We start from the raw sequence: 23,816 nt of genomic DNA on the forward strand, positions 1-23,816 counted from the left end.
CTTCTTCTTTTGATGAACCCATTTTGCTGGCCTTGCTAACCAGGAGTAAAGAGCTTATGCTCTCCTCTCTATCTAAACATGTTAGAACAGGCATACTCCTAATTTGCACATTCAATTTACTTACCCCTAGTATATGGTACCACTTGTAACCAGGGCCTGTAAATTAAATGCTACTAGTTGGCTGCAACATTCTGTGCCACCCATTAAATTAGCACTGTAAAACAGGACTTCTACCTGCAGCTGCAGCCAGGGAGTGCAGTTTCAAACTGCCTTTTTTACCTTTTGCCATGCTTAAACCTTCTTTTTTAATTCCTATAAGTCACCCCTTAAGATTGTCCCTAAAAGCCCACAGGACAGGGTGCATATTTTAAAATGAGGACACACATATTTAATGTTTTACATGACCCTACAGAGAAAAACCTTCAAACAATGTCTAGTGCTTAATTTCAGCTTGAGAGCACTCATTTTAATAGTGATTTCAAGTTCAACGCCATGGTCACGTTGGATTTTACACCACTATTTTGGAAATTCCACTTTTAGAAAATTGTCATTTTTCTGCATAAAACAAAAACGCTTTTCTGCCGGTGTACAGCTGTCACCTGACCCCTAATGGCTCTCCTGTGGTGAGATGTATATTGCTCTCAGACAGTGGACATAGGGATCTGGGTTTGAGATGGAAGGACTACTCCCTTGACAGGATGGCCAGGGGGCTGCACCCAGCCCCTTTATGAGCTTCAGAGGATACTTATATTGTAACTGGGCACATGAATCGAACACACCTAGGCCTTCCTCCATTTTGTCTCTACTCAGAGTGGCACCAAACCCAGTAGAAGGCTAAAAACTGACCAAAATTGGTTTAGGGTGTAGCCAACGGGTTGTACTCTACCCACAGACTGGCACTGGCATAAAAAAGGACTGTGAAGAAACGGAAGGACTGCCCTGCTGTTAGAAGAACCTGAAGGTAGGCCTGCCTTGTATCCAGGATCCCAGATGCGACTCCAAGGATTAGTTGGCTGAGCTGCTTTTTAAGTTACAGAGACACATCAAGCTTCAAGAGGCCTCTCTCTGTGCAACTGCCCAACTGACTAGTTCCAACTGGACCTGCTCTGGATACTGCTGCTTGCCTCTGCAAGAGTGAGGCCTAACACCCAAGTGGTGCCCCGTTGGACCTGGAACCATGGCTGGTGATAGAGTGAACTCCGTTTACCTCCAAACTGTAAGAAGTGGAACGTAGAAAGTTTCTGCCAAAGTTTTTGCCTGGAGAACTGATGAAGACTGTGTTTGACGTCGAAGCCACAGCCATAGGATCACTAGTGAGCTTCAGCTTGCTGGTTTGCCCCTCTGAAGGTGATCTGACTTTCAGAAACGTTTCTAAATAAGAACGTAGAAAGGATTCATTGAGTTGAAGCCGACCGAAGTCAAGGGGTTTCTGGGACCGGAATCCGGGCTCTGCCTGCTCGAAGCTTTCCTGCCTATGTCAATGACTGCATTGGGACTCAGCTATTCAGGAGATAGCCGCCGTCAGGACCTGCTTTGGATCCAGCTTTCAGCTCGTTGACGACCGCTTTTCATCCATAAAAGTTTCTAAGTCAGGAGGTAAACTTTCCACCGGGACAAACCTGGTCCCTGTATCCGACACACGCTCCATCACAGCCGGTCTTAACTTTTGACTTAGTCTAGTGTGACCAGATAACTGTGGTTGGAACTTTATGGCACTATTGTAATTCAAACTTTAAAATTCTTATCTCCGATTCTACTTATTGGATTTTTGTCATTTAATTTATAAAAATATTATCTATTTTTCTAGATTGGTTTGGGAATTTTCTGGCTTCGTGTTTTCACTTTTTTACTGCTTGAGTACTGCATAAATACTTTACACATTGCCTCTAAGTTACGCCTGATTGCTCCGCACCAACAAGTTTATGTAGTGACCATAGTGGTTCACTCTGACAAGTACTGTGATTATTATTTGAGATGGGTTCTCGCCCAACTCAACTAATACTCCAATTTCATGCACCTCTCATGCTGTGGTTCGAATTAGAAACTACAAGCCTTCAGACAAAACCTTAATAATGAAAGGCTCCTTTGGGCTAGCAACTGTATGTGTCAAGCAGAAGAACACTAAACACAATAATCCATGGACTCCTCCCCCCGCTAACTGCATTCAATGACACATGACAGCTGGCTCACTATGTTTCCTGCAAAGGCTCTGGTCTTGAGACAAGATCTATTTTCATATTCTTTCTCTAAAATAAAAAAATAAAAACATTTGAGTGCACACTGTTTTCTCTATAACAACCTCTCTTTGGTGGACATTTACACATTGGACCCTTTACTTTTGAGTAATCTTTTCCTATTCAAAAAAGAAACTAAGACACTATGGGGTCAAAGAGTTTCTTTAGCCTCCAAGTCTGGGTAAGCCTGGAATAAGTGCTAAAGGGGAGCATAATATCAGCCGGCGATTTGTGGATGTCCCATGCCATCTGACAGCCCTGCTCAGCTTGTGGTCTACATTCCTGCACATTTCTGTGAGGAGGCCAATCTAAGTGAACTTTTAGAAGTCTGTCACAATATGGAGAGGGGCCCACCATTTTGTGTAACATGAAAAAGATCTACACAAGTCCAAAATAAGCATACACACATTGGCACAGTCAAGCCCATTGACAGAGTTCTATATTGGCATCAGAAGATGATTCCAGATGTTGAGAACCTACACGAGGAATAGTACTACAGAGAATCAGAGACTTCTGACTGCAAAATATATTAGAGTAGAGTAATTTGTTTGCATGTGACATTTTAGTGGTAGCTCCCTTACTGTATGTGAAACAAAGATTGCCACTGTCTTTTTAGCATCAATGTTTGGCACTCACCTTTTGTTATGTCATGAAGACCATGGAGAGCTGCAGAAATCTGTGTGTATATGGAACTATAGTTACTCCGAAGCAGTCCTTCAGATTTTGTACCTTAAAGAAAACAACAGATCAGTAGTACCCTAAAAAATGATAATAGTGAATAAATACAGTTTTCAGATATCTGGAACAATATACAGTTAGAAAAACCCTGTTATGCTATCGGTTTACACAGTGCAGAGCCACTCTAGCATGTAGCAAGTCGTTAGCACAACACAATCCCCTAAATAAACTCGTTATCTGTCCAAGCCACTGATCCCAGCAAAACAGCAGCAGGTTTCTTTATCACATCTTGCTACTGAAAAAACGGCTTTTCTGTTTGAACAGAGCCATGTGCTCACTAGATCAGCTGCTTTCATATGCATAATGCTCACTTGAATTGAAGCCTCATTTACAGCATTGTGACCTATTCTGGGGCGAGGTCTCCAGAAAGACAAAAGATCAGTCGTAGTCCATGGATGGTATGCTAAAAAAGTATTTAATTAAAACCACCAATTTGATAGCGAGAGTCTCAAAAATATAAATATTTACACTGAAAAAAGAGGATAGAACTGTAGAGAAAAAAACAAATAGAAGAACATAATAGGACAACTGCCAAAAAGATTTTGGGCCAATATACAATTTTAAAATACACTTAATATATTATTATTTAATAATTGCTTAAACACAAATGTAATGTAATGAACACCAATGAGTCAAGAATTTAAGGTTACAGCAATCCTTTTTTATTTATTTTTTTATTTCTACTGCAGCCTAAAGCAACAAAAGGATCAGGGAATTCGGACAACATCAGAAGAAAATAAGTAAGAAAAAACGGAGTCCTCAATCAGGGTGAAAGAGAGGGTATAAAAACATTTCAGGTGATTGGTGCTGCAGGGAATATGAAGTGGAGGAAACAGTGACCCACAGCAACAAGGCATAGGGATCTGTAGTAACCTCAAAGAGTGAACGTAGACAAACACTAAACACATGAATAGAGATGGAAAATTGAGGTTCAAAGAAGAGGTGTAAAAGAGTGGGGTAAATAAATAGGGAGGTTTCGGAGTTACCCACGAGAAAGGAAAGAAAATAGGGAGGGCAATAGTGGAGGTGTGCAAAATAGAAACAGAAGGGAGTATACAATCCTCATAAAATTGGTACAATGCAATTCCGAGATAAAAAGCATTGATGAAATTGTAATACAACATTTATGAATTGCATTTACATTAGAAATTTAAAGGAAATACCTTATATGAAAAGAAATCTCTAATCTGCTACTATACCAGTTAGATTCGTTTCCCAACAATGTGATATAACCATGACTGAAGCATGACCTTATTTACAGAGACTATGGCCCTTATGTATCAGTGCATTTCTCCATATACACAGAATGGGGAAAACCCTTTTCTACATCAGGCCCTATGAGTATTACCCACAATCTAGGATAGAACGAGATTAGAAAAAAGAACAATCTAGGTGACATAAAAAAATATACACTACAGAAAGGGTGACGAAAGCATCCAATAACCTTGTACTAGGTGTGTAAGAGATATGACCAGTGCAGAAATTAAGGAAACGGCGAAAACAGACATAGGTAAGCCAATGTGCTGGTGAAGTAGGAGTTTTGAATGCTGATCTGGAGTAAAAATTAAAAATGATTAGTAACCCCATTTACATTTATTCCAATTTTCAATATCATGCGACATATGAAAATTGTGTATTTTCTGACTGGAGAAGTCTGGGAAATGTAGCTTTACTTTTCTTTTATAAATAGCCGTTTAAAGAAAAAGTCACAGATGTAAATCTTGCCAAAAATTAATTTTTAAATGCAACTTAATTAGAGAGGTATTTAACAGTATACACAAATTACCCCTTGCTAAGTCATAATTTTCTCACCCATTTGCCAATTTGGAGTTTGGGCATAAAAGGCTAATAGTGACAAAAATGATCAGATAAGGGTAAAGAAAATATCTCTCATGGTGGTAGAATGCAATTTTTGTTTTTGTTTATGTGCCTGGGTATCTTTAAAATACACAGCACGTGGGACAAATGATGGAAGTTTAGCCTGATTATCATTTGAAGAAGTTTTTTCCAAACTGTGATTAAGTAATTATGAGACAGCTGTAGGACATAGGCGATAAACAGTTAAACTTCATGATCTTCAATATATGGGGTTTGATGACATTAGGTAGGTCTTTCACGCATAATGCCCAATAACCCGTATAAATATCACTTACTTGGTAATGCCAAGAGACTGACGTAGGTCTGCAGCTTCTCAAAAACGGCTGTCATTTTCTTCATATCGTTGTGAAGTTCAAGGTTTCTGGCACGTAATGTTGACGTGCAAAGTGAAAACTCACATTCCTCTTCCAAACTAAAAGATACAAATAGCATTTAAAAAGTTTGATCTTAGGATAGTGAAGAAAGAGGAATAAGGTTATACTCCAGTTTACAAAATGTTTAAAACAAAAAAATCATCATGCTATATGATAACAGTAACATTACCATCTTTTAATACAGAGTAAGAATATGCACAAAGTAATAAAACATTGAAATCATCACCAATTCTCTTAAGCGCAAAGGCAAATCCATAAATACGTACAGCTTTGAAAAGCCCAGTCCTATCAACTCAGTCACACCAGTGACTAACCTGAATACAGCCCTCTTGAAGCTAAACTCATCATCGGGCAACTGGGAAAATGAGCAATATCCAACACTGATCGCACACTACTGGTTAATGCCCCGGAAGTATTATAAAAGCTCTAACAACAATAAGAATAATGGGTGGGTTCCCCTGGGGATACTTACTGGTGCGACACCCAGATCGCTAAACGAAAAAAATTGCCACCTCTGCAAAACTGCAATTGATCCAGTTACGCTTCTTACATATCACTTCTTTAACTCCCAAGCGCATTTAGTATGCTGGTGAGCTCCTCATGTCCAACTGCTTTAAATGCCCACACGCAAGTGACAATTTTTGCACATGGTTTGGTCACACATCCATATAAGCGGCTTTGGTGAGGGATTGGCCAGACATTATTCTGGGTCCTTGAATGGCTGATTGACTTAATCCCGAGATTGGCCTACTTGGTCTGCTGGATGACCATGGCACCCCTGATGTGAACGACTAATTGTTAGGGAGTAGCAGAAGCAAAAGTACTAAACCCTGAGTTAATTACCACAGGCAAAGAAACAGCAGAAACAGCTTGATACATTTTTACATAACTTGGATGAGGACCGGTCCAACTTTTGATCCTTTGAAGGTTTAGTAAACATCCACAAACCAAAAGGAGTTAACAAGGTGAAAAGTACATGGATATATCTTGAATGTAGAAATGCTTTTGAGAAATAACATTTAATTTTTTAGGAGAATGATGAGCATTAAAGGAATGGGAATGGAGAGAAAGGAGTCCCTAATTGTGAGAATATGTCTTTTTTAGTAGAAAAAGTCTTGCTTACCGATTCAAAAGTGAGATTTTGTCTTGCCAAGAAAATAAAATGTGTCAGCCAGGAAAAAATGGGGAAGACTATGGAAAATATGCAATTTAGGATCAAGAAAAATTGGAATTTCAAACCATGATCTTGCCCTGACATCACAATTATGAAAAAATATGTATATTTTATTAACTTGCACATGGTGGTGTTTAGTGATTTTACATGAAACTGGGCACAAGGCCTGGGTCTCTGCCAAGAGCTTAAGCACGCCTGTTGGTTTGGGTGGTAGAGCGGCTCGGAACATAGTACCTCAAATTCTGAATTTCATTTTTTTCTAATTTCTGTGTTCTAGCTACTCCCTCAGCCTAAATGTCCCCTTTTGGTTTAGGTTTCTCAGTGAACTTAATTGTACATTGGTTGAAAAAGCAATCTGGTAGTGCGAATTTTGCCAGATTTCATGATGCCCTTTGCCCAAGAGTTTGGGACTATTTTATTACAATCATCCACCTCCTTAAAATGAGGAAGGGTGGTGTGTTTCATAGAGCCCTGAAGCCTTGCTCAAGGATGAAGGTAATGTACCCTTGCCCACGGTTGAGGGTGGTAATTCAGTAGCCAAATTAAAGGTGTTGCAGGGCTCTCAGTCTTCTTATATCCAATCTATTCTTAAATTTGAGGAGTTGATGGTTTAGCTCCAGTAAACCGTGGTGTTGTTTTTCTCTGGTGCAGCAGTATTGAAACTCCTCAAGGAAACACTGTACATCACTTCCCAAATCTTACACAAAATGTTTCCCTTTTATATTCTTTTCGTTTGGTTATTCTTTAAGATCTATTGCTTCTTGGTTGTTTTGCATAACAGTTTTTTTATTTGGTTTCAATGTTTTATTACTTACTTTGTACATGTTCTTACTTACTACAAAATGCTCTGATGCATTTGGCCTAGCCCAGGCTAAATAACTATTCTAGAAAAAATAAGCAATATAGTGGCTTCACAAATGATAAATAAGTGTGCTAGACAAAAGAAATAAAAATATGGTTCTAAATAAAATAAAACAAAATACTATGTTTCTTGGCTACAGTTGTGGAATCAGGATTTGCTTGCAGGCATAAAACACTGGGCAAATGGGGCAAGTAATGAAGCAGCAGCGGTCACTCAAAGTTAAGCACTTCTTGATAGTGCCTTTCTCGCTACTACAGTTCATGTGAAGATTGGATTGCATGGCACACATTAGGAGTCAGACTAGACAGTCTTCCTTGGATAAGGAGGCCTACAAATGTCCTTTCCACAGTGCCATGGAAGCACCTACCAAAGGTTGGAGAGGTCAGTGTGATGTCTGGTACAAACAATCTTCCGGTCATAGTGGACAGAGTGAAAGGCATCACTCATGTAGCAGACCCAACATTAAGGAGGCACCACATTTCCTTATACCACACAGAGAAAGTTGCTGACGATAGATGGCGAAATTGTTTTTTATGAATTGGTTGGTGATCTATGCAAAATGCACCCAATGAGAGTGGATGCAAATGCTTGAAGCACAATAAATGTACAGATTTTTTAAATCTACCATTTTAAGAGGTAAGACACGTGTTGACAATGAAGTGGATGTAGGTAAGAAACACAAGATGAAACAAAGTTAACAAAAGGCACTCTAATAACAAATTTAGTTTAACTTAATTTCTAGAATAATTCTAACTCAGTCATGATTCGGGAATGCTATTGAAGAGATCTCAGGAATGGCGATAGCATGTGAGGATCGACCATGCATCTTTTCTTTAACTAGTGCAAATGCAGAGTTTTCTACACGGTCTACCAGTTTGTGGAAGACCAGTGGCTGGCATTATAGTTCCTATATAGCAGATGTTTCCACAATACTTACAAGTCACAACAAATGTCAATCAAATGCATATTCAACACTTTAAATCCCCATTTTCTGCTACAAAACAAAATTTAATACAGCCTTTTACCTTTTGAGCTGGTATGGAAGAATCTTCTGCAGAAAGCGCATATAAGATGTTAAATATTCTGAAAAGGATTTTAATTTAGAAGTGGTCTCCTAGAAAATAAAGAAAAACAGCAAATTTGTAGATGAAAACTCTTCCAAAGGAATTATTGTTTCAGTCAACTCTCTCCAGATCCTAACTGGTCACAATGAGAAATGTTCTGAAAGCAAACAACCATCCACAGGCTTTAATCCAACCTCTGATGACAAACACTTCATAACTAAATAAAAGCTTTTTTTTTTAAAACAAAGATAAATTGTTCTGAATATCAATCTGCCTGGGTTACAATAGATCTAAATGTCCGACAACGACAATAAAACATTCTGGTAAACAAGTAAGTAAGAATACAAGCTAATATTACCAACACAGACACAGTGTCCTCTGTAATACTCTCAAACAGATGAAGCATGCCTTCCTCGAGGGGCCGTACGTAAGAAGCATTTTCGTGAAGATACTGGGAAAACTGAAAAGAATAAAACAATGTAAGTATGAACTGCACATTTTCTAAATATTTGTTCCACCTATAACAATAACTCAGACTCATACAACCTACTGGTCATTCAAAAATGCACTATGCATCATCACAGCACATTTCTGCTGTGATGTCTTCTATAAAACAATGGATATTTCAAACATTATGCTTTGTCCATAGACACTTTAAACACTGCTTTTTTAATCAATAGTACACTGGGTATGTTTGCTATGAAAGTAGCTACACATACAAGAACCTTAGAGGCAAAGTACTGATATAACTAAACATTAAGCAACAGAGAGTTAAATGATTAATCAATGTCTGGCCCATCATTTTTGTAGAATGTCTGGATTACTTACTGGTAATATTCATTATTTTGATTCTTCATTCCTCCTCCCATTCCTTACTTATTTTGAGATCTAGTCTTGTTCCCTTCAATTTTCACCCCCTCCCAAAGCTGTTTTTCATTTTTTTGATATCTGGACAATTCACCTCTTCACCTCTTGTGCACTTCCTAGCAGCTACTTCATTTAGGCAACTTTCTCAGAGTTGCCTGTTACCTTTATTTATTTTTAATTGTCTATTTTTTGCTTTCATTTTCCAATTTAAGACAGTGGGGGCCTCTCCATTTTGGATTAATTCTGAAGGCAATGAAGAGGAGCACATTGGGGATTATCTGTATGCAAGCAGTGTGGGTGCTGCGCTTTACTGTGCGTGAGAACGTATTGTTTTCTCTGTTGGTGTGGTGTGAGGGGTAACCCCATTAGATAAAGGCAAATGAATAGCTGCTCTCAATACCTACATTTTGGAGCACACGTTCCTACGAGCGCATGCTGAAAGCAGTGCATCCCCAGGGTCATGATTGCTGAGAAATGTAATGCTCGCTGTCCATCTAAGCAGCATGGCTTTGTGCAATGACAGGAAGCCCACGTTCTCTACCAGTAAAGCTACACAAGCAGTGGAATGGGTCCGCTAACCTGGTCTGGAGCAGTTGTGCTGGGCCAGACAGTTGAGGAACCAACGCGCAATAAGGATAAGGATAAGCCATAACTGGGGCCTGATCCAGTATAATAGAGGAAACCTCTGGGAGGGTTTTTGAAAATAGAAATCCCGACTTCCTCATTGTTTGGCTTGTTTAAAATTCACATAAGTAAATTTGTTTTCTCTGCCTTTAAAATAAACGATTCTTTAAGGTCTTGAGAGTTTCTTCCCTTGGAGAATACATAAAAGAAATTATACATATAGGCAAATATTTACCCATACCCAGAAATTCACTGAAAAAAAAGACAAGGTTAAGTGCGTTATAGTTAGGCACAGGAGATCTTTATATAACAAAAAAAAAAGACAGATATGATTGGACCTGGCTCTTTCGGCAAAGTCACCCCAGATTTTTGCCTTCCTCTGCCTCCCCTTTCTGATGGCTTTTAGAACTCTGTGCACTCTTGCCCTGCTAATGTTATGTTTCATACAGGTACCCCGACATAGGCACAGGTAGTGAATAAATCTTACACCTACATTTTCCCTGCCATTACATTACATTACATAACGGCTCTCAGTACTGATCTTGTACCTAGTTATGGTAATGCCTAACTGACACTGGGTTGTCTCCAAACTGGCCTCATTCATTATGCATGAGGATTCTTGGAATCTCAGCAGGATACCATCTCCTGCATAATAACCCTGTTTAAGGGTCATTACTTCTACCATCCTAGTCCGATATGACCCAGCTAGGTATATCTCCTGAGGGTACAGCTTTGGGTATATAAACGCCATATCCTTGCTGAGGCAGAGAGGGGAGAAAAGGACTTTCATGCTGACACACTGATGCAAGACGCTGAGGTTCCTGCATGCAGACACTCCAGCACGCAGTGGTCTAACATCCCTCGCGGGGGGTCCATCTCGAGACCAAGACGGGGTTTCACAGTCTCTCAATTCAGGTAATGGGGTTGGCTTTATCCTAGGGGGATTCTTGGCTCTACACCTACCTACATGCTAGGTACACTAAGGTACATCTAGTTAGGGTTGCATCGTAAGAGTACGCATTACTACTGTCATGTATTTTTATACTTGCCTGTATTCAGCGTTTTAGCACTATGGCACCATCCTTTTACTCTATTGGTGCTTACAATCATTTATATCTGTTTCTGTCTTATGGTTGTTTCAGCACACCTATTTTACATTAGAATGACGCTGGTTCAATAAATACTTTTAAAGAACGTCTCCACCGTTTATTCTGTGTCTTTCTCTGAGACAAAGTAAGCACGAGTGACTGAGCGAAAAGTAGTGTACTATTTCCACGATCCCCGATGGGATAGAGTTGTCATGTTTGACAGTTGCCAAGAACTATTCTCTCCTTGGTAAGAGGGGTTTATAGTGACACTGTTAGTTAGCTGGTATACAGGCTAACATACCCTGTGGGGATGTCCGGAATCAGTTCGGACACCATGTGTATGCTGTCTAAACCCGCAGATCCTGTATATGTTTATAGGAACTACACAACACTAACCAGTGATAAAATGCTTGTGCACTCCCCTTTAAACATGGTAAAATTAGCCTATAGCTGATTGGCACATTTAATTTAATTATAAGTCCCTAGGAATTAATACTAACTGTGCCCAGGGCCTACGAAATAAATACTTGTAGGCAGCAACACTCATTGTGGTACCCACTAAAGTAGCCATGAAAAGCACATCTCAGGCCTGTCACTACAACCTGTAATCCAGTTTTAAACTGCCATTTCGACCCGCCAAAATAAATCTTTGGCCAGGTCTAAACCTTCCTTTTTAATACCTACAAGTCACCCCTAAGGTATGCCCTAAAAAGTCATAGGGGTGGTGCATGGTCTTTAAAAAGCAGGACACATGGGTTTAAGTTTTACATCTCCTGACAGTGAATAACTCCTAAAGTTGTTTTTCATTGTTGTAAGGCCTATCTCTACCCCATAGGCTAACACAGGTTTAACTTATTTCCGTTAATATGTATTAACTTCAGAATGGGAGCATATTAAGAAATGAGGTTTATGCTCAAATACATTTTAATTTAGAATACTCTCTAAAGGTAAGGTTCTACTTTACCTTTAGAGAGTATTTTATACTTTCTAATGGTAAAGTGCTACTTTTAGAAAGTTGCCATTTTCCTACCCAAATTTTTTGAGGCCTTTCCAGCTGCATTAGCCTGTTAATGGTTGCCCTATCCAGAATGTTTACTGGGCCCAGGCAGTGGACAGTGGCGTCTGGATGTAGCTGGGCCAGAGCATTCCGGGTAGGATGGCTCGTGAAGAGCTGTATTCTGCCTTGATTACATTTCAAAGGACCTTGCCCATAACACACAAAAGAACTGGACAACAGGCATGGCCTTGCCTTTGTCCCACTAGGCAGTTTAGAGCCTGGAAAAGGGAAGAGCTGACCAGAAGTAGTATTGGGAAGTAAGTCAGGAAATTCCCACATAGTGAGGCTGGCACCAGGTATAAAAATAGGACTTTCAAAATCATTCTTCAGAACAACACTTGACCTGTGGAAGATTCGGAAAAGAGACTGCCATGCTGCCTAAGGTCTGCCCTGCTACCAGAAAGGAAGGAAGATTGGACCTGATTGCCTTGATCCCAGACTATCCAAAGTGACTCCAAGAATCAGTTGGCTGGCCACGTATTTGAGATACTTAGGGCCTGATGTAGGTAATTCCTATTTACCTACTCTTAAATACCGAATCATACCGATTCGGTATTTAAGAGTAGGTAAATAGGAAGGGGGCAGATGTAGGTAATTCTTATTTTAGAACATGGCACACAAGCCTGGAATTGGGGTGCTACAGGGTGTCAAAGTGACACCCCGTTCACCCTTGCAGGAATCGGTATTTCCTATTGATTCCTATGGGCCTTGAAGCCCATAGGAATCAATGGGAAATACCGATTCGGTATTTATCGGATCGGTAAATACCGAATCCTGCAAGGGTGAACGGGGTGTCACTTTGACACCCTGTAGCACCCCAATTCCAGGCTTGTGTGCCATGTGGCACACAGACATGCCCTAAGGGCATGTCTGTGTGTCACATGGCACAGATGTGCATGTACACCTGAATTCGGTATTTTACCACCCAACTGTATTGGGTGATAAAATACCGAATTCTGAAGGCCTGTAGCACTGTAAACAGTGCTACCTACATCTGGGATTTACCGAATCGGTAAAATTACCGATGTGGTATTTTAAAGAATCGGTAAATTTACCGATTCTGTAAATTCGGTAAATTCGGTAAATGTAACGATTCTGTAAAATAATGGCCCCTACATCTCAATCACCAAATACCGGTCGGTAATGGCCGAATTCGGCTGTTACCGACCGGTATTTGGTGACCTACATCGGGCCCTTGGACACAACAAGCTTCCGATGCCTGCCCTGCAACTGACCAGCTGACCAGTATCAACTGGACCAGCCAGAGTCATGCTAAAGGCCTCTGTTGGAGTGAGTCCTGATATCCAAGATGTGCTCCCTAGGTCCTGGAATATAGCCTGGCATCAAAGAACACTCCTCCTTGTCTAATTGAAGGTTCCATCAGACCAAGTGCAAAGTGATGCTGGGCCCCACAAAGCTTTCCAGATCCGAACTGAAGGTTTCACTAGATCCGCAGCAGAGCAACCCAAAGCCTAGCCGAGCCATGCCACACAAAGCCCGCCCCAAAGCCTAACCGGATCCAACGTAGAGCTGTGCAGTTCCTACCAAAGGGCTTCATTGGATTCTACGCTGAGCGACGTGAAGCCCCACAAACCCTTGCTGCCCAGTAGAAAACTCTATCGGCACTGGCATAGTGAGAAATGAATCCCTGCAAACCCTTGCAGCTGAAAGCATTAAGAACCAATGTAGAGAAACGTGAAGCCTTGCAAAGCAATGCTGCGTGAACCTCGCATCAAGGAAATAAGGTACCATTTCCATCTGTCTTCTATCCGGCCTGCGCTCCATCGTGCCAGCCTGAACATGAAACTTTGCCTCAGTCCAGCTGGACCAGATACCCACAGTTGCCGCTTTGCACTTTTTGGGTCTATGTATCCCTAAAACTTAAAAAACTCCAGTTCTACTGATTGGATTGATACATGTTTTGTGTCATTTTGTTTATTACAAATCACTAAATTCTACTACATTGGTTTGTAATTTTTCTTGAGTTGTTTTACTTTATTTCTGTTGGAGTGTTGCATACATACTTTAATCTTTGCTTCTACGTTAAGTCCGACTGCTTTGTGTCAAGCTAGCAGAGGGTTAAACAAAGGATAATTTAGTGACTTTTGTGGTTTACCCAGACATCTTTGTGGTTGTTGCTCGAGTGGTGCTTTTATCCCCCCAACCAATAACCCACTTTCTTACAGAAATTCACTGGGAAAAAACGAAGTTTAAAGTGACGTTATAGTTGGGTATAGAAATAATATCTTACTTTATGTTTAAAGAACTCCTTGAAATTCACTGAAAAAAACAAAGGCTAAAGTGACATTATAGTTAGACCTTGCAATAATATAAAATAATATAATATAAGAACTATTAAAACTATTAAAACAAAAAATGCTGAAATTTAAGGAGGTATAGCTTACTGAGATAACTATAATTTGAACCATCGACAAGAACTGCTTACAACTTCTAATGTTACATCACTCATGACATATTAATTGACATCGTTAGTGAAGTGGAGCAGTGTTTATAAATCCCTAAAGTTTGATGTGATCACTCCCTGTTGCAGAGATATGTTTTAAAGTAGGATGAGTCTGTTCCACAAAATGTAAGACTGTATGCCCCTGTGCCTATCTCAGAAACTTGTGTAGTGTATCTTACTAAACTATGGAGTGTAGTCCATAGGACCTGCAAGAAAGTCTCTTTCCAGTGCCAAATGTATTCCTCTCAACATCTTCACTTCAAATTGTGGTGATGTGAAATATTTAAGTGGCAAGTCCTCGTAAGTTGAGTAGAAAATAGTCCACACATGTGTAGAATTATTTCAAGACCACAAACCCTAGGGCGGTGTGATAAATAATGGATGATGTCATTAATGAGGTAATCAATCGCCATGTTACATGTCATTAGTGATGTATAAATACAAGGTCATATGCAGTGCATTGCTTAGACTGCAATTGGTTTATTTCTTTTTTTTTTAAAACCATAGTTTTTATATTAATACAAGGCCGAATTATAAGATCACTTTAACCTTTGTTTTTATTAAGTGAAAAATAATATACACTCACACACAGTTGGGCCATCTATTAGAAAACACAACTTTTCTATTGAATGGTTTTCAAGTTTTTAGTTCAGTCTGGGTTTTTGCTATACAAGGTTTGGTTGGGAAAGAACATTCACAAACATGTCATTTCTCTGCCATTTCTTTTGGGAAGAATTACATCAAGGGGGTTCGGGTATATAAAGAGGGATTGCGCACTCCTCCTTTGTCCAATGAGATTTTTATGCCTCTGTCGGACGCTTGCAGGAGACAGTGGGGTTTCCCTCAGCATTCCCCTGATCTTTTAGAGAGATCTCAGATTTCAGGTTTTTTTCATATTCATGTTCCCCCTGATAATCTCCTGAATTTGATGTTTAGGAACTTGACTTCCCCGAACCAGGACATGCTAAAAAGAATTATTTACCGAAGGAACAGGTTGAACAGGATATCTTTCTTAAAGAAATGTATTTTCACTTATCAGCTGGAGATGAGCGACTTTCTAGCATTGGGAGTTTTTTTGCCAATTGCAAAGATCCCTCTAGTCCCAGGTTCCCGGTAATTCCAGCTATCCAGCAGAAAGACCCTGATAGGGTATCACTTCCTGGATCCAGGAGAGGGTATTGCCTCTCACCTAGGGAAATGTACAACTTCCACACTGTCTTGATGTAGACCTTCTCTTTGAGACTGTGGTGGGACACTTATCACTTGTATTGTGACTTATGATCTACTAGTTAATAGGATAGAAGGTGTGTGAAGACAAAATTATGCTGAACTGAGCTTATGCATGAAATCTGGCCTTACCTGGCCATCTGGTAAAAAAGGCCATACCTCTAGAGTGGTGGTTAAAAAGACCTGGGGAGCTGGTTGAATGGAACCCCAGATGCATAAAAAACTGTAAGCCCTGCTTACGACTAGAGGAGGCTGCAAATTAACCTCATGGCCATTAAGTTCCTGGCATCGATAACTAAATATGACTTGCGCAGCCTAAGATACCTGGGGTGGAACGCTCAGAAAAGAACTAGAGGCTAACGAGTTAAAGAAGATTATAAAAAATCCTCAGTAGGTATCACTGAATAGTAGATTGAAAGATTCTCAGATTACCTGTTTATTCACTGAATACATGACAACCAACAGATTAAATAGAATAGCCCTGCCTTGACTGAATATAAAGATGCTCAATGAGTAGGCAGGTGAACATTGACCATATGGTCTGAAGTTATCCTACCATAGCCAGTTTCTGTAGGGTAATCACAGCACAGCTAAAAGAAACACAGGGTAGGAGAAACCTCAACACAATTGAAATACACCAGCTTTGGCTGTTCACTATCCCAAAGCTAGATCAGAAGGCAACTGATTTATGGATATCTACTTGTTATTGGACAAAGCACTAGCAATCCCCAGAGGGCCTGCCAGATTGACAGGGGAAGGTGGAGGCAATATAAAGGGTCAGGGTGGAAAGTAAAATCTGCATGGAGAAAAGTAATGGGGAATGAGGTGGAGGCCTATAGTGGGACTGTGTGAAAAACTGAACTACAACTCCCAAGACACTATGGGGTAATGGCTATGTTACAAGTAAGCAATGCGCTCCTACCCACTTTCACTGATAAAAGACTCTCGTGAGCAGCCCCCAAGCTGTCAAGATTTGGAATGCCTGCACGCTATGAATGGGATTATACTTGAGAAAATTACCAGCATGTCCAGCAACCCGCAAATATTCTCTACCGATGATAGCTGATTCCTGAAACACTAGTCTCTAGGGATACGATTTCGAAAGACTGCATTAGGTGAAAGATAATATGAACTTTGTGAGAAAAACTGAACTATAACTACCATGAGGCTAAGGGTTAGATGCAAGTAAAGCGTTCCTACCCACTTTCACCTCTAGCGGGACTTCTGCATGAAATTCTACACATATTTGAAGTCCCTAGTGAACACAAGCTGACCCATGTAAGTGTCAACATATCGAACCGGCCTCTCATATTAGACAAATGCAAAAAACCACAGTTGATGGACAGAATGCAGAACAATGTCATACATTCACCCCAGTACAGAGATCTGGGCCTAAATCCATCGTTTTTTTGTACTCCACACCACCCCTCTTCAGACATGGCCATATGCAAAGCAGTCTGACCCTGTGCCTCATGGGAACAGTCCAGCCCGAACTGCCAAGCCATGCCTTCCCTGGACCGGAAACAAGCTTCCGAGGACCGGTTTCTGGCATTTCAGCCGTCTTGCTTGAATCCAGTGGTGTGGAGAGCATGGGACTCACGTCTGAGCATACCCATCCCACTCGCGGTGACAAATGCAAAAACCACAGTTGATGGACAGAATGCAGAACAATGTCATACATTCACCCCAGTACAGAGATCTGGGCCTAAATCCATAGTTTTTTTGCACTCCACACCACCCCAGTTCAGACATGGCCATATGCAAATCAGCCTGACCCTGTGCCTCATGGAACAGTCCAGCCCGAACTGCCAAGCCATGCCTTCCCTGGACCGGAAACAAGCCGGTCCAGAAACCGGTCCTCGGAAGCTTGTTTCCGGTCCAGGGAAGGCATGGCTTGGCAGTTCGGGCTGGACTGTTCCCATGAGGCACAGGGTCAGACTGATTTGCATATAGCCATGTCTGAACTGGGGTGGCAGAGTGGGCTAAAGAACGGTGATGGATTAAACCCAGATCTTTTGACTGGGTGTGAGTGTTTGATTGGTTCAGATGCTCCGTCCATTATCAACCCCTTTTGTACCGCTTTTGGCCGCCATAAGTGTGGCAGGGTATGCTCAGACGTGAGTCCCTTGCTCACTTTGCCACTGGATTCAAGCAAGCCGGGCTGAAGACGGCTGGAATGCCAGAAACCGGTCCTCGGAAGCTTGTTTCCGGTCCAGGGAAGGCATGGCTTAGCAGTTCGGGCTGGACTGTTCCCATGAGGCACAGAGTCAGACTGATTTGCATATAGCCATGTCTGAACTGGGGTGGCTGAGTGGCCAAAAAACGGTGATGGATTAAACCCAGATCTTTTGACTGGGTGTGAGTGTTTGATTGTTTCAGATGCTCCGTCCATTACCACCCCCTTTTGTACCGTCTCATATTAGACAGACATGTAATGGGAAGTGTGACTGGAGCCATGCAATAGCTCTGAGGAACACTGGAAAACACACTGTGGTCGTTTATTGCTTTGTTTTTTACTGTTTAATTTGTTGCATTGTTGCAAAATGTGTCTAGAACAAAAAAGGTCAAGATGATGCAAACATATACAAATGAATCCTTACTGTACAGATCTACCCAGGAAAAGGTTACTCAAATATTGAAAAATTATACTGTGATTTTGAAATATAATTGACCCTTGAAAAGTGTCTAAATTAAACTAATAAAACAGATCTAGTTGAAAAAGGTTTTTATCAGATGTAGTTTTCCACACTGTTAGTGCATCAGTCATCGCTTCCTGCCAACATCTACGTTAAAGGGATTGGGAAGAAAGATATCTCAGAAAAACTATTCATTAAAGACACTTTGAGAGGTTAATACTTTTTTGGAGAGAAGAATTGGAGGAGGATATATGTATTTCCTGCCAGAATCCTACTTGTCTGAACTTATATGTACAGGGCCTTTGAGGAAAATAAGAACCGTGTGAAGAGCAAATGTAAATGTAAATGTAAATGTATTGTGATTTATATAGCGCACGTATCACCCGAAGGCATCAAGGCGCTTGCCTTAGGAACCCGTCCTGGTATTCCCCTGTGAGATAACCCCAGCAGGGTATCCACAAGGTGAAAGCCAGGCATCCCGCCGCGAGGGGCCATAGTGGAGATTAAGCAAGCTATTGCCAGAGTCGAAGAGTGTGAACCCGTGAGTCGAGTAGGCACCGGAACGAGAATTATCGAGTCCGTGGAATTTTTTAGCCCAAGACCCGCCGAGGCAGGGAATTGAACCCTGGTCCAGGACCAATCTCAGCTTCCAGGTCTGCCGCCTCTAACCCCTGAGCCACACTTCTCCAGGGTTTGCTTGTTTATTTAGCAGATCATATTTCCAGCTAAGGGGGATGGATGTTAATAACACCTTTCCTTTTTCCTTTGAGGGAAAAGGGAAAATCAAAGCAACATAACTTACTATGTTGAGTGTATGGGCGTTTCCAAAAGGACATGAAGGATTTCAGTAACCAAATTGTCAGGAATATATGATGTTTTTTCCTAACCCTCCAATTTCCAGATTCATTTGGGACCCATGGTATATTAATGTAATGAATAGAGAGGACCTGAAGAACAATGTCCCTTCCTACATTCTAAAGATAGCCATCCTTTGTGTCGTCACTGTGGAGCTCAACACTGGCAATCTAGGGTCATTCATTTTTGGTCTCAACCCTGCTCCAAGATTCTTTACCAAAAACCCAGCCTTTTTAATGTTCCTGCTCCACAATCAACAAATCAAGATCCATTTCTATTCAGGTAATCAGTTCATTCTCTTTGCATTCTATACAGGAGCTTTGATAACTAACAGAAAAAAAAATTATTATTTGCCCATCATCCCTTGTTCAAATGTGTTCATTTGGGCCAGGTGGTGCAGTATATCACACAGAACATTCCGATGAAGCTGAACCACGCAACTATTGATCAGCAGGACTCCGTTTCTCTTTCCAAGCACAAACGTTGTCAATAAAAGCCAGCTGCTGTAAATAGGAACAGTCCTGTTGCCCAGTCAGCTCAGAGTCTTTGGTCAAGCAAGATGGAATACAGTCTTCGATTTAGAAAGAGTCGGTAGTGAAAGGGAAAGCCCTTCAGCTAGTTTTCAGATTAGATCATGGAGGCCGCCCTGTTAGTTAACCCAGTGAATATAGTAAAATAAACATAAATACATTTGCAATTTAGGTGTTGGGACTCAAATGTTAAACCAATTGACACATTTTGTTTTAATTTGGGCAGGAGAAAATCTTACTCAGAGAGCAATTCTCATTTCAATTTATGGAGATACACAATATGCAGGCTACCTGCCTGAGGCAGATCTTTCCTAATTCATAGGATTTCACATTCAATACCCTGGTTTCCTGGTTTTCAACAGGTTTGTCTTGGGACGTTTCTGAGAATGGCTTCCTTTTCCAAACCACTCTCCTAAATCATATTTGAGCTCTCTCCTGCAAAGATACAGGTAGATTGTTGTACATTGATTCTTCATGTAATATGGTTGTCTTTTGTCTTAGTCCTTTCTTTGTGTTTTCTTGTTCTCTGTCTACCACAATGCCTATGTATGTACCCTTCTTTGGGGAGGGTGTGGGGCCAGTTGGTACTCATGGTATACCCCATGTAGGGCATGTTGGTGTATAAGTTCCAGGGTGTGAACCCTGTGCAACCTGTTGTGTGTTATTGGGGTTGGTGAGGAAAGTGTTTTGAGAGTTGTTGTTGTACTTTCCTATGGCGCTGTTTTTACCCATTGGTGTACCCTTCTTTGGGGAGAGGGTGGGGCCTGTTGGTACCCATGGTTTACCTTTTGTAGGGCATATTGTAGGTTTGGTTTCAGGGTTTGAACTCTGTGTTGTACCCTTCTTTGGAGAAATAGTGTTGGAAGTTAGTCAATCTCCAAGTTAACCATCCTGTGCTGTCGTGTGGTGTAGCCTACTTTGGAGGGTGTGGAGTTGGTGAGCAATCAATACCTATATTAGTTCTCAGGTTGACTGGTTTAGTTTTTCTGAAATGGGTAGTAGTGTTAGTGCTGCTCTTATTAGTCATTGCCCATGTCAGTTCCCAGGTTGTCTATCCTGAGGTGTACCCTGTTTAAGGAAAGTTGTGTTATTACTTTCTTGGGGTATGTTGTGTTTCTCCCAAGGGTCTATGTTTATACCTACCTTTGTTGATAGGGTTTCTACCCGGTGTATCTGAGGGAGGGGGATGGAGTGTAATGATATTTCGGATACCTGGTATGGTTCTTAATTGGTGTTGTGTATCTTGTTATTGTACACCATGGGGTAGGTGTTGTTTGTTGTTTGAGTGTTTTGTTTCACCTCACTCTTCACTCTTCATCCTGTGTCTCTGATTACTCTTTTGTCTTTGTGGTTGTCGTTGCAGTCTCTTGTATTGTAATCTTTGTTTTCCTTTATTTCTTTTCTTTTCTATAAAGGAGGGAGATGTGTTGTACATTGATTCTTCATGTAATATGGTTGTCTTTTGTCTTAGTCCTTTCTTTGTGTTTTCTTGTTCCCTGTCTACCACAATGCCTATGTATGTTCTGACTTCTACCTGGAGAATTCCACTAGTGTCAGTTGGTGGTCTGGTCAGCTGGCGAGGTTTGTGTACTCGGCTGTGTCCTACAATAAATCTACATGTAATCAACTAGAAGTATCCTGTCATCTATGACCATCTTATTTACAACATAGATGTAATCCTGCTGGTACCATTTTAAGGCTGAGTTGGACCAGGGTTCCTCCTCTTTGGCTAGTGTCAGTGTATCATCCTCACTTGCTTCAATCAACACGTATACTGTTACTTACCTTCACCTGTGTCTACCTGTTTGGAGTTTAAGAAGAGAAGACTCCTTAGAGCGTGTCTTTCTCTTCCTGTTTCTATATAAGTACAATCTTCTAGGAATAGATACACTATGATGTCTATATCCACCTACGGGTTTCCTTTAATGATTGGTGTTGGGTAAATAAAATGTCTCCAGTACAATGTGCTCCTGGAAGTATATTAGAATTTTTGCAGAATTACATCTACAAAATTGTGTCAGTCTGAAAGGTTTTGAGGACAGTACTTAAGGAGTTTCTGATCCTCTTGGTGGGTTTTATCTTCATTTGAAACCTATGCGTCAAGACTGTTTACAAATTTTAATCCGTTACAGCCAACTTTATGTATCCTTCCTGAACTTCGCCAATGGTGCTGTCTGTTTTTATAGAAGCCTACCTTCAAGCCTCTGGGAGAAGCATCATAAAAATATCTGGCTTTCTAGGACTTATTCCTAGTGTCACTCAGCACAGCAGGGAGGGTTGGGGAGTTGTGTTCTCCGATTTACAGTATTTCATATGTGAATGAGATAATTTTCCCAACCTTGAAGGTCAGTACCTCACGGGATTGAAGATTTCAAACTTCATTTTTTTATGTAGTAAAATCCAATATGGTCTATCACCACTGAACGACTGAATATAGGCAGTCTGACCGTCTATTGATTAGTCTAGAAGCAGCTACATGGGGTCGAAAATCTTCTGTTGGTGTTCTGAGTAGATTCAGCAAACAATAGTTTCCTTTAGCTTACTTAGATACTGACAAGGATTTCCCTAGATCAGTTTGGGTATTTTTCCAACATGGGTAAGGCAGTCTTATAAACAGGGTGATCTGGTGTTTATATTGCAGACATATGCAAGTTGTTACTTGGGCTGCTTTATGTTCTTTCAATCTAACATTTCAAGTTGAATGTAGTATAGGGAAATAAATTGAGCTTTGGCAAAGTGATTATTCCGAAGAAAAATACCTCATAAGGTCTGGTTTTAGGTTTTGCTTTTATGACTCGTGTCTTTTTTGCTTTCTCTGCAAGTGAGTGCAAATGAGTTGGTGGTAGCAGGCAAAGTATTCTATGAAGATGGGAGGGTAAATAAAATGTCCCTTCATCATCCAATAGTGATACTGTTTGTGGAAGAAAAGTCGCCCGGCACAGTTTAGGACCTGTGTGTGATTTTCTCACCTTCATGCGTGGAGTTGCAGAACAAGAAAGGATCCTGCAGACCAACCTCTAAATATACTCACGAGGCATCAGATAGTTTTTTGTCAAGTAAATGTACTGTCCATGCTTCAGTAGTAATTCAATAAAGCATGAAGATGCGAGAGGCAAAGGAAGTAGTCCGAGCTTTAAAGGACTCCTCGCAGAACAAGCACAAACATCCAAAATCCAGCACTGTTTATAACTGTTTGAAGATGGATTTGGGAAAAAGAAAATCATACTGCAATGCGAATTACTTTTATTTACAAACTCTCCACCAACTCCACACAGGAGGAAATAATGTCAAGAAAACAATGGCACACAAGTGTTTACTCAAACGAGGATCAACATTAAAATACATTGGAAGCGCAATGATGAGCTATCGGGTGATTAGCAGTGCTTTATAAATCCCGATTGACTGATTGATTGATTAAAAGCAGTTTTCAAGAAGAAAAGTTGCACCATACGCAAATACAGGACAGTCACACAACAAACACGTATGGCTAACACCTTAGTCATAGCCCTCTTACTTTTTAAATATGTGTATACTGCTACCTCAACACACTGGAAATATGAGGGGAAGCACTGAGATAGCAAAGCACTAAGTACTTCTGTTTTAAATAGAAAGTTGGACTTTCAATACTCCTTGTATCTCTATCTATCCGTCAATGAGAAGGTAAAGGTTAGCTCAACAAAGCTGCCATGAGGTTACATCAGAGAACACCACAACACAATTGTAACAGTCAAATATATCTACAGTAAAATTAACTGAAATAGCAAAATTATCAATACATACCAAAATTTAACAGTGAAATACAGTGGTAAATAAAGGCTCTTAAATTGTTCAACCTATACATAGTTCGCAAGCTTTAACTGCTTGCCAATTTAGGGATCATTATGAAAGAGAAAGAACATACGTTGCAGGTGCTGTTTTGAAGGTCTAAGTTTATACAGTGTAAACATTCACTTTGGTGCTAGTAAACAACAAGTGAAACTTGCAAGCAGAAAACAGTATAACAAAGAAATGACAAAACAAATGGGTTTTTAGAGCCCTGTGGAATTGAAAGTGGTCAGAGAGACAATGTTCCAGAAAGCTCTGCTCACGCAATAACCATGCTTGAACCTGGGAATTTTTACGAGGTACACTTAGCAGGTCTGAG

The 23,816-nt window shown here is 40.5% G+C and overlaps 1 protein-coding gene across 1 annotated transcript in view; it reads right to left on the reverse strand.

Moving 5' to 3' along the window:
* PPP1R21 (protein phosphatase 1 regulatory subunit 21) overlaps positions 1-23,816 on the reverse strand; it is a 383,731-nt gene that overhangs the window by 204,877 nt on the left and 155,038 nt on the right. The window contains exons 10-13 of the mRNA XM_086927763.1: positions 8,683-8,784; positions 8,286-8,374; positions 5,126-5,262; positions 2,871-2,963 (exon numbers count right to left, since the gene is read on the reverse strand). Of these exons, the coding sequence (XP_086783889.1) occupies positions 2,871-2,963; positions 5,126-5,262; positions 8,286-8,374; positions 8,683-8,784 (421 nt within the window). The remainder of the gene's footprint in view (positions 1-2,870; positions 2,964-5,125; positions 5,263-8,285; positions 8,375-8,682; positions 8,785-23,816) is intronic.

The sequence above is a fragment of the Lissotriton vulgaris genome, chromosome 6 (genome assembly GCF_964263255.1).
Source record: "Lissotriton vulgaris chromosome 6, aLisVul1.2, whole genome shotgun sequence".
Taxonomy (NCBI): Eukaryota; Metazoa; Chordata; class Amphibia; order Caudata; family Salamandridae; genus Lissotriton; species Lissotriton vulgaris.